This window comes from Phlebotomus papatasi, chromosome 2 (genome assembly GCF_024763615.1).
Source record: "Phlebotomus papatasi isolate M1 chromosome 2, Ppap_2.1, whole genome shotgun sequence".
NCBI lineage: Eukaryota > Metazoa > Arthropoda > Insecta > Diptera > Psychodidae > Phlebotomus > Phlebotomus papatasi.
The window spans coordinates 87,359,458-87,371,528 of record NC_077223.1 but is presented as its reverse complement, the minus strand read 5'-3'; the positions used below and the strand labels follow the sequence as shown (position 1 = coordinate 87,371,528).

Sequence of the window (12,071 nt, the reverse complement as noted above, 5' to 3'; positions counted from 1 at the left end):
AACGTTTATAAAATTTTAAAATCCAATATTTTCTTATTATTGCTGTGTCTGGGTATCTTTACTTAAATGAAATAATGCAAATAAATAACTTTTTCATAAGATTTTGGTAAAAAAAATCGTACCTGCCGGTCTTGAGCTGGTGGGTGAAATTGTCTGGGTACACCCCGAAATTCCAGCAGGTACAAGCCCTAAAACCTTGTACACCTTCCATTTTTAGCGAGGAGACGCACCTTTAACGGGATCGCGAAATTCGCTTCACAGAAAATATGCAGTAACCAGTCAAAATTTTGGCTGTTTAATTTCGTGAATTGCCCCTCAGCTTTCTCATCAAGTATCACGTATCTCTTCATATCAGTTTTCTGAATCTGATGATCCCTTTCTTGTCTTCTATCTCTCGGTAATTTTTTTTACATTTTTTTTCTTGATCTTATTGCCTTTTGCAATCAATTTCACATTATTTCTTCACTTCCATCTAATCTATTCTTTGCTGTAACTTAACTTTTTTTCAATAAAATACTTCTTTGGTTCTAACTTAAAAGGGTTGGGTCAGCTCCTTTTCTACCAGGATGTTACATTTACATACCGTCGATAAGGTGGTAAAAGATAAAGTTTAACACCCCTGATTGAAAATAACTAGAATTTTCTCACTTTTTTCTTGATTTTATCTTTGCACTTGATTGTAAACCACTCAATACTGAAGATATTGAGTGAGAGGTGAATAGATACTATCGGCGTTGATAGAGAGAATGAATTTTCAAAATAATCTATAAAAAAAAATGTTGCCATATTCTATTGACAGTGTAATAACGAACTATTTGTAATATCGTAAAGTTTCAGTGCATTGCAAACTCAGCGTAGTACGATTTGGACAGACAATAACAAAAAAGGAACGCATTTAACTTTTTACAGTATTTCGCAAGTACAGTAACTAAATTCCTATTGAGAGTGGAAATTAATTGTTAGATCACTTCCTGAAATGGCAGAAGCACTGGAGGTTACCACGCCGATTGACGGGGAAGAAAAAGACAAAAGTAAGTTAAATTTTTTGTAAGCTTTCCCCAGAATTTGGCCCCAATTGAACTGTCTTGCAGTGCTGCAGTCGCAGTCCCTGTCGGACAATATCGACTGCCCTATCTGCCTCCAGTCATGCATCCATCCCACAAGGCTTCCCTGCGGTCATATCTTCTGCTTCCTCTGCGTCAAGGTGAGTTAGCTGAACTTTGCCCTTTCCGGGAATGTTGACGGATGCATTTATTGCTTTTATTTTGGGAACAGGGAGTAGCCAGCAAGAACCGACGGTGTGCTCTGTGCCGTCGAGACATTCCACCCGAATGCTTGGAACATCCGGAATTGGTGCGGGGCACTCAGGACCTCAGCACGAGTTCAGGAAGTGAGATCCGGTGGTTCTACGAGGGCAGAAACGGTGAGTATCTTGCAATTTTCTATTTAAATCAAAGAAATATGCAGCAACTTGTAGAAGTTGAGGCATAATTTTGAGATCAGGAGATTTGGTGTCCTCCCAGTCCAACTGATTCCCTTGATATCTACCTTTGAAGGTGGGTGGTGGGAGTATGAGAGTCGCGCGCGGGAAGAGCTTGAGATTAACTACAAAAATGGCATGATCTCAATGACAACAATCCTCTGTGGCAACGTGTATGAGATTGATTTCCAGGAAATGGTGCAATATCCCAAAGATCATCCGCGCAGAAAGAGGCGAATCCGTCGTGAAGGACCTGACCGACAGTTGTGGGTTCGCGGGGTGGCAGGCATCAAGAATGAAAATGTTGAAGTTGTTGAAATTGACTAGATTTATTTTGGAATTTTTAAAGAAAAATTCCGTTTTGTCTCGAAAATTTATTGTTTTTCTTTTTTCAAAAGAGTTGTTAGCATTTTATAGACGTAAGAAATATTCCCGGAACATTCAAAAAATTTTACAAATCCCCAGAATCGTGAAAATGAGACATTGGCTCCGGCACACCTTTTAGATCAGGAAAATTTCGTGAAGTCGAAATTCGAAACCCTTTCTTTCTCACATGTTTTACATATGACTATCTCATTCTTTCGCATACCAAATTCGATTGAGCTAAATTGAATTTGGACTGATGTTTAAGAGAAGAAGAAGAGTGCGAGAGAATGAGATAGACATTATGCAAAACATGTGAGAAAGAAAGGGATCCGAAATTCTATTTCATGAAATTTTCTTGATCTAAAAGGTGTGCCCGAGCCATTTGGAACGCAATTAAAATTGCAATATCTTGAAAAATAATCCAGGAATATATAAAGATTCTGCTTTTAAATCAGTTGCATGTTGCGTACAAAAATTTATCTGAAAATTATTTTCAATAGTTTTATTTTGTAAATTTTAAATTAATTTGTTAATTTTAATAAATATTTTGCGGGTCACAATTTCATATTTTTTTATATTTCGAACATTTTATCTAAAACATAATATTTTCAAGGCGTAAGTCAATTCGGGAGACTCGAGCCAATCTGCCCAGGGAACCTAAAGGACCCGTAGAATCCACGGGGAACTCGGGAAACCTGTGCATTTTGTCAAGGAACCTTCAGGGAACCTTTAGGGGAATTCTGTAATTTTCGTGGCATTGTCACGCGTGAGTTCGAAACCTGACAATGCCAATCGAGCTTTTTTTTTCATATGAGTTCGAAAACGCAATTCATTGAATTTTTAATTAAATCCCTTTATTTGATTATTTTATGAAAATATAGTCTTGGTTGATTTGTTTAATAAAATTCATTGTCATTTGAATTGCCAGAAATCTCAAATATGTGACTTCTGACAATGCCACGTGAGCTGAAATGGCAATGTCACGGCTACAGAATCGCATTTTCGAAAAATTTCTAAGATTCGAACCCAATTTGTCATGACATTGCCAGAACGTTACAGAATTCCCCTCCTGGAGTATTCATAAATTTTTCAGAGATCTCACGAGGATACATGCATTTTCCAGGAAACCCTTACATTTTTCCAGAAATCCATCTATTTTTCCAGGGAATTCTGGGGGCCTATATTATTTTCAGGGAACCTAGGGTACCCATACATTTTCCCAGGGAATCCGGAGAACCCTTACGTTTTTTTCAGGGAACCTAGGAAACTCATATATTTTTCCAGGGAACTCGAAGAACCCATGCAGTTTTCAGGAACTCTCAGGGAACCTGAGGAACACATATATTTTTTCAGGGAACTTACGGGGACCCCATGCAGTTTTCAGGGAACTCTTAGGGAACCCGGGGAACACATATTTTTTCCAGGGAACACGGGGAATCTTTACATTTTTCCAGGGAACTCGGGGAACCTATACATTTTCCCAGGGAATCCGCAGAACCCTTACGTTTTTTTTTACAAGGAACCTAGGAAACACATATATATATATATTTTCAGGGAACTCGGAGAACCCATGCATTTTTCAGGGAACTTAGGGAATCCGGGGAACACATATATTTTTTCATGGAACCCGGGGAACCCATATGTTTTTTCGAGGAACACCGGGAATCCTTATGTTTTTCCAGAAAACTCGAGAAACCCATACATTTTCCAGAGAACCCAGGAAACTAATACATTTTTCCAGGCAAACCAGGGAACCCATACATTTTTCAGGGAACATGGGGAACCCATATATTTTGTCAGGGAACCCACGAGGAATCCGGGGAATCGATATATTTTTTGGGAGAACTGGAAACTTGAGGCACTCCAATTACTTATGAATCATCCCTTTGGATATTTAGTACGAAAAAAAAACATTAAAACTACATAACAGTAAAACGTTTCCGTGATCGCGAATAGAAACACTTCAAAGAAACATGGAAACGGTCCAATGGTTCCAATAATTGTGAAAACGTATCCAAGAAATACATAAACTTTTTTGAAAGCGTCCAAATGTTCCTAGAATTGCAAAAACGTTTCAAATAAACTTTAAAACAAAAACTAAAGCTTTCGAAAACCGTGGAACGATTGTAGAATCTCAGAAACTTGTCTTAGAAATATAGAAACGTTTCTTGAAATGTGGAAACGTTTCTAGGATCGTAGGAACGGTAGGAACGCAACAAAGAATCACGTAAACGGTTTTTGAATTCCAAGTAAAACAGCTACCTGAAACGTTTCTAGAATTACAGAAATCTTTCTAGAATCGCGGTCAAACATGGCCGGGTTTCACTTTCCCTGTTTGACAGTTTTCAAACAGGGAAAGTCTAAAAAGGAAGTCGAAAAATCGCCCTTATTCCCTCATCAAGGGTATAACTGATATTATCAATCTCAATCAGTCGAATATCGGAGAGCTCTCACTCAGTGTACAAGAAACATGAAAACAGTTTTTAAAACTCAGAAACCTTTAAAAAATATTCTTCGTTAATTTTTTTTTTAGCCCTTTGATTCTTTGAAGGCTAATAATGCTTCATCTATTCTAAGTTTTCTTCGAAATCTTCTACAATTAAAAGTTTGAAATGAGATTAGAGAAACATTAAAGAAGTTTGACCAATGTGGCATTTACACACATAACAGAAACAAGGTTAATTATCCAGGTTAATTTGCCTATACCGATAAAGTTTATTTAAATATTTACTCCTTATAATTAAGAATATAAATCTGTCTTAGTATTTCATAAGTTTATAAGTTATGTTATATTCTTAAAAATTTTATAAGTTTTTAACCAAAGTGTTCTACTTCAAATAAATTTTAGTTTCTTTAAAGAGGCATGCTTATTTTCATTTTTGTCAGGTGCACATTTCTGGTTCAGAGGGCCAATTTTTGAAATTCTCACTCGCACCCGCGAGCTCTTTAGTGGCCGAGAGAAATTGACTCGCACACCTAGGAAATTCTTGAGTACGTGCAACGAGTACTTTACGTTATAAAGAAGTCGTTAAAGAAGGATTTGAATCTACGGGGTGTGCGAGTGGATTTCTCTCGGCCACTAAAGAGCTCGCGGGTGCGAGTGAGAATTTCAAAAATTGGGCCCCAGGTCCAGAACGAGAGAGTGTAGCGACCTTGTATTTACACACGGCTCTTCGTTATCCGGAACTTCATTATCCAGGTGACAGCTGCCAAACTCTGGCGGTTGATGTATTCAAAACGATTGTTTTTTACGAAACATGCAGTTTGTCCAGAGTGAATTAATGTGTTATTTTCATTTTATCAAAGTTTCTGACACACAATCGTGCTACAAAATGAAACGTAAACACACCACAAAGAAAATTCTGTTGTTTTTCGACAGAAAACAAATTACCGCAGCGGAAAATATAAAAAACGTTGACCAGATTCAAAAAACCAAAATGTCATTTTGTCCCCACGTCAGCCGGATAACGAAGAGTCGAGTGTATTAGATTGTATAGGGATATCCTAGGATGATATGCATACGTTATGAACGAGTGTTCTGTTCTCTGCTTTAGTCCCGATGAGTAAAATATTCACTGTAGTAATAAAAATATTATAATTTTATTCCTTTGGATAGGGGGAAAGCTGTCAGGCTTCGCACACACTCTGGCTTCGAACACTTCGTGTTTTCCTTACATTCTTTTAATAAATATGACTTATTTTTTCAGGAAATGTGTGAGATAGGGCAGATTAATATAAAGAAAAGGAATAAGAGAAAAAAATATTGTGTGTTCGAAACCAGAGTGTGTGCGAATGCGAAGCCTGATGCTGTTCAGTCTCCCAGATAGTACTCTGTCATTCCCAGCAGTATTCCCATAATCCCAGCAATATTGGGTGATATCTTCATGAAAATATTTATGAAGTTCCTAGCGAAGTCGAAATAAAATGTGTGAAAATGACCATTGCATATCCGTGTAGAACTATCGTAGACCTACAAACATTTGCGTTTAATCAGTCGTTGTGTTTTTTTTCCAAACCAACAGGGGGTTCCGGTTCTATTGCAGATCCTTGTTCGTTCGTTCGTTTAATTCGATTTCGAGCGTTTCCTTTAATTTCGTTACTTCTTTCGGTTAGTTTGGAATCATATTAAAGTTCTTTTTATTCTATTTTCCAAGCATTGAACGTGGTTCGACTAGTGACGCTTCGTTCAAACCAGGGATCTCTACGTCACAAAATAATCAGTCTCGTAACTTTGTTCGTAAATGAATTGGTTTCGTTCTATTGCTGTCCGATGCAACCTAGGCGTTCTTATCTTCCAATTCGATTGCATTTATAAACAATGACTTTAGATTATGTTAAGAGTAAAACCCATCTTGATAGATATAGTTTCGATTTCTATTGAATTTTAGTAGAACAGCCAACGGAATCCTTTTTATTGGATTGTTTACGGTTAGTTGTTGTATTTTCGAAAATTCGATGTCGAAAATCTTAAGTACTAGGTAAAACATTTCGATGAAATTTTAATATTTTGTAGCGGAAGTTGATGTTCTAGCAATGCAAGGTCATACTTAATGAGTCAAGTGGTAGAGCACTTGCTCTATGTTTCAAGTCTTTCGGGTTCGATCGAACCCTCTTTCTGTCATCAAGAATTTTTCTAACATTGACTGTGTTCGAATTACATCCAGTGAGCCTCTGCACTTGATTGCACGGGGCATGGAATAGGACTGACAATCCCATCCTTGTATAAAAAGAATAATAATTGACGTACCGAAACGTCCATTATGAACGTTCTGGAACGTCGTGCCACATTATTATTATTGTATGTTGTAGCCTAAATTCAGAACCAGATGATTTCATTTTACAATCTGGGAGCAAGGAAGGAACCTCCACGCGTATTTAGGGCTTTTTCGGAACTAAATCGGTGCTCCTGGACAGTCCCCAGAGACTGACTAATCCTTCCACCACGAGGCTAAAATTGCGACACGATTAATAATAATAATAATTTCACAATCTAATAAAAAAATAATCTAATAAACATCTGAATTTAATACAAAAGTATAAGTAATAACTCGTTGTGGAAAATTACTTTGCGTTTTCACTTTATTGGGTCCACTTTGAACTTGAATACAACTTCACTTTGCCACTAAGACATGGTCTAATTTCGGTTTTCTTCTTTCAAATTTCCGAATTTTTCACGAGTTCAGGTTGGTGGCAGTACGATGTTCGCACCAGCCAGGAAATAGAGGATGCCTATGCTCGCAAGGAGAAGACCTGCTCAATTCTCGTTGCCGGCTATCTCTACTGCGTAGACTTTGAATCTATGATCCAGATGCGTCAAGATGATCCATCGAGACGTCGTCGGGTTAAGCGGGATTTAGCGTCGGTGCCAAAGAAGGGTGTAGCCGGCCTTCGTATAGATAGCAATAATGTTGTTGTGACCGATGCAACGCCAACAACATCGGAAATCACAACCAGTGAGCCAGTTCCTACGTCTGCCAATCCAAATCCAGCTTCATCGCACACTGCCACCGATGCAGCACTTCGGATTGCTTCCCACCTGCTCGACTCGATGCTCACCCAGTCCGATGACTATCAGTCTTCGGATGAGACTAGCCGGGATATCAGTCAGGAGATCTTTGATGATTCTGGTGATCTTCTCGAGGGCATTCGGAATCTCACATTGCGGAACTTTGGCGAGGAGTCCAGTGACACGGATAGCGATCTGGAAATTGTCCTCTGAATTTATTCGAATCCTTAAGCTTCTGATTTATTCATGAAGCATCAGCAATTTTTTTCTCAAGAGCTGTATTTATTGCATATAATATTTAGTGTATGTATGTACATGATGAGTACGCTCAACGCTCCAACGGTCCCTATCTTCAAAAATGAATTTAATATGTAGATGGAATGGCGCTATTGTCAATTTGAGGCAACAAAGTTATGAATATTATTTTTTGAAAAATTTATTGATTATCCGTTATTTTGGTGCAACACACTTCTCTTTTTTGTTTGATTGATAAATTGTGATAAAAATAGTTGAAATTTCACGGTTCTTCATTTACAAAGTGTCGCGATGTTGAGAGTGAAGGGCGTACCTGTGAAATGTGTGAATAAAATTCCATTCTGTGTAAAGCAATTGGTACATATCAATTACTATTCCTCCCATTAAATTCCTCACTTAATTGGGCATCGGAAAAGGCAGAAAGATTCAAATTGCTAATTGCACAAGTCTTACCAATGTCCCCCAGTTCTCATTGATCAATCGTGCAATGCAAATCATCGTGTGCAAATACACCGTGTTCTATTTATTATTTAATGTTATCGTAATTGCTAATTGGTGCTATTCCTTGGAAAAATAGTTGCTAAAACTCGTGCAAAATGTGTATTCTTCCTATTTGAAACATTTGTAAGGTTTTATTGAGTGCGAAGAAAACAATTGACAGGTTCAGCTTCTGGCAGTGGTTCTCAATCCGGACATCTTTTGGATTGACCTTTCTCTGTAAGTATGCTTTATTATCAAATATAATCGGCTCGAATGACCAAAAATGTATTTTTAAAATCGATTTTCTGAGGTTTTATGGATCTGGATAACCTCCTCTTTGTCAAGGAAGGGTTTAAGCTTCAGGACATTATACACTTGAAACAACTATTTATAGTCTTGGTTAATGAGAAACTTCCTTCAGAGGTTTTATCACTGTAAATCAACCATGTGAATAAGAATAATTTTCCAAAGTAAAACTTGTTAAATTAGTAAAAATTTCGAAAAACAAAATCTACAAAGAACCTCTTGTGCCGTGCAAAGAAATTCACGTGACTGACAGCAGACTGACGGCATGGCGAGTGATGTGAAGTTGGTTGTGCATGGTGGTATACTTCCCAATTTTGCTAGCCACCTGAAGTTTTTACATAAAATCTGTCAAATAAATATATTTTTGAAACCATAAAGAATGTTTGTGCGAAGCCTAAAACTGAAAGCCTACCCCTAATACTTTAAAATTTCTAAACTATATTGATATTTGCCTAAGGGAATCATCCCAAAAATTTTATAGAAACTCTTGAAGAAATTTTTTATGAGTCATTTAAAAATAGATTTGTACAGCACAAAAGCATCATTTCTATATAGAAGAAAGGGGTGGCAAAGCTTTCTTGGTAGGAAATTTCAGGAAAAAACTTTTGAGACTGTAAATGCATTTTTCATTCAATTTTTCAACGATTTTTTCGGCATTTTTTCATGAAAAAATCTTGTTACTATCGTAAGTTTTCAGTTTACGAAACTCGCAAGGTTTTATCAAAACTAAGTCTGAGTTAGGCCTTGAAACACACTAAAAAAAACTATTGTTTATCTGAATTTCTATTAAGAAAATCTCTTTGAAACGCTTTAAAACCCTTTAATTATGTTTAACTGCTATCCGAACCACTTTAAATAATCAAACTAAAATTAAAATGAGTTTTATGATGATTTTTGTTTTTAAAGTTAAATCGGAAGTCCATTTAATCTAAGAATATTTCTTTTGGGATATTATTCTCAGTCAGGCTAAAAGTGCGAGTCCAAGAAGTCCTAGAAAATCTACTCTGATCTATGTATGTGAAAGTTTTTGTATGTTTGTCGAAATTAATTGAAATTGGTACAGATGCAGATTAAAGAACAGAATTTTTCCACAAAGTTTTAAGATCCTAGGAAACGATTTTATTGATTTTTTCATCAGCTGAAATTCTTTAAGGTTGGATTAAAATTACTTGTTTTTTTTTGTTTGATTTTTTGGTAAAACTCGTGTTCTTTGCATTCAAAAACGTTTTTTGGGGGTAAGGGAAGACTTTCAGGCTTCGCACACACTCTGCCTTCGAATACTTCATATTTTTCCATATTTCTTTAGTGAATCTGACCTAATTTTTCAGGAAATGTATGAGTTAAGACTAACTTTAAAAATATATTGCCATAGATAAGTCAGATTAATTAAATGAGTTTGAGAAAAATTTGAAATCTTTGAAGCCATAGTGTACAAAGCCCGAAAGTCTTCTTGTCTTAAATACAAGAAAAATACGCGAGTGTAAAATGCTTCTATTGGAAACAAATTAATCCAAATGGAGACAAGGGAAAGTTTCTAACTGGAGACAAACAGTGTAAGTGAAACCACGCCGAAAGACCTCCAAAGCTTTGTTGAATTGCTCTTGAGTGCAGGATTAGTTCTTATTCTTGGTCTTTTCTCCTCTCCCATCTAAAACAATAAGAAAATCTCTCCAAAAAATCATATTTCCCGAGTTTCCTATTGGAGCATTTGCAGACACTTCAGAAAAACCTCTTTTTGTTCACGAAATAGGTAATTATTTCATTTGAAAACTTCACGTACCGTTAACAACAAAATTAGCACTTGATTTAACTAAAATTATTCAGAAATATGACATAAATGTTAAACAAAATGAATAACAGTCGCTTTATTGTGTTTTTCATTGGAAAACATGGTCAATCGATGAAAAATTCGATGGTGAAAAAGTACACTTTTAATTTTTCTGAGACCTTAACAAATTAAAATTTGTGAATATGAATAGATTTTCGCTTTATTTGGAGCAAAATTAACTAAATCAGAGGTGTGCAAGAACCTTTTGAAACCGAACAAACGTCAAGTGAAACTGGTATGTCAATGGTTAATACGCTACCTGAACAAACTTATTTTGACGTTTATTCAATTTCAACGGTTTTTACACATCTCTGAACTAAATAATGAAACTATGGTATAGAAAATATATAAATATAATAATAATTTAGTAAAGATTCCCCAGAAAAGCTATGCAAGCCATTGTGAGGAGACCTCGGCCTCGAGGCAGACCCAGGACAAGGTGGCTGAATCAAATTCAGAATCTTGCCTTGGAACGCCTCGGGATCGAACCCGAACATCTTCCTGAAGTGGCGGAGGATCGACAAGCGTGGGCTGCTAATTTGGATGTCATGGGCCCGCGACCCCAATAGGGTAAGCGGTTGAAAATGAAATGAAATGAATAATAATTTAGTACTGTATTTATCATGAAAACACTGACGTGTCCATTTGGAGTAGCGAAAAATTTCCATTTGGAGCAGGTATTGAATTAACTTAATTTACCCCAGTTCGTCATATCTTAGCCTATTAACCTTATGAGACGAAATTAGAAATGGTAAACCAGCTCTTTGCAAACAGATACAGTAGAGTCTCGCCATAGTTCATATTTGGTTCCAGATTTGACACTTGGGTTGCACATTGTCCATGTCATTTTTTTTAAAATTATTAACGACTTTTAGTATTGAAATTGTTCGACGACTTCCACTTTCTTTGCGTTTGTGGTACTTATCCTCGCTCTCTTCATTATTAACCTAACTTAAAATCAGTGTTTTGAAATCAACGGTCGATAAATTGTGGACTATACACTATAGTGCGATGGCCTATAGCGGGGCTCTACTGTAGAAAATTTGCATCGTGTGTAGGTTCACTGTGTGAACTATGCCTACATTCCCCTATAATTGAATTCAGAATAAAAATTAATTATCCGTGCATTCGAAATAGTTCAAAACGGTTCAGTTCAGACTTATCAGGGATTCCAGAACTTTCGAAAGGGTTTATCCTCTTCGCTTTTCAACAAGGGAAATGGTGTGAAGTTAGTTTCAAATAATGGGTAATAAATTCAAATTGGCTGTTATTCCGCCATCTATTTCAATTAGAGATAGATTATTGTAAGTGTAAGTTATTAAGAGATCCAGCATCTAAATTTAAAGCAGTTGAACTAATAAATAAAAAACTGTATCTCTTAACAGTATCGTTTCAGCGATACTACTTACTTTTGATTATTTTGGAAATTGCGTGGGATATTTCCAGACGTTTATATGCAATAATCACTGAAGAGGAGTGCGATATTAATACCACGGTCTTTAAGTCAAATTTTCATCTTCTTTTCACTCTCCCCCTGCCCCAAAAGATGAATTGATGGCTCCATGTCTTTTGTGTGTTTTATCGCGTACTGGCGCTCAGACAGGCAAAAGGAGGCACAACTCAGAGAAAGATTTTTTTTTCTACTAAAGTTATATTTTCCCAGCATCGACCAGAGAGAGTCTAAATCACAGTGAGTCAGTATCATCGGGAAAATTGTTATGTTGTGAGTTTTCCTCTTGTGTGCGCGTTCAGTGTAGGAGTTTGTGCCATGCGGGAAGAAATTCCTGGCGCGCTGGTGATGAAAGTCTTTCAGTACATTCAGTTAACATTTTCACTCGATGCGGTACGGT

At 36.6% G+C, this 12,071-nt stretch overlaps 1 protein-coding gene across 1 annotated transcript; it reads left to right on the top strand.

Moving 5' to 3' along the window:
- Positions 1-840: 840 nt before the first annotated feature.
- LOC129804934 (E3 ubiquitin-protein ligase rnf146) lies at positions 841-7,791 on the top strand. The gene is made up of 4 exons (XM_055852723.1): positions 841-1,031; positions 1,092-1,204; positions 1,276-1,423; positions 7,030-7,791. The coding sequence occupies exons 1-4, from the start codon at positions 977-979 to the stop codon at positions 7,563-7,565; spliced, it is 852 nt and encodes a 283-aa protein (XP_055708698.1). The 5' UTR covers positions 841-976; the 3' UTR covers positions 7,566-7,791.
- The last annotated feature ends 4,280 nt before the right edge of the window (positions 7,792-12,071 follow it).

What these genes read in the sequence shown, in the direction of transcription:
- LOC129804934 (XM_055852723.1), top strand. Translation starts at nt 977, where the DNA reads ATGGCAGAAGCACTGGAGGTTACCACGCCGATTGACGGGGAAGAAAAA. An exon ending in CGGGGAAGAAAAAGACAAAA is followed by an intron (nt 1,032 to 1,091) that starts GTAAGTTAAATT and finishes ACTGTCTTGCAG; the next exon opens with TGCTGCAGTCGCAGTCCCTG. An exon ending in TCTGCTTCCTCTGCGTCAAG is followed by an intron (nt 1,205 to 1,275) that starts GTGAGTTAGCTG and finishes TTTTGGGAACAG; the next exon opens with GGAGTAGCCAGCAAGAACCG.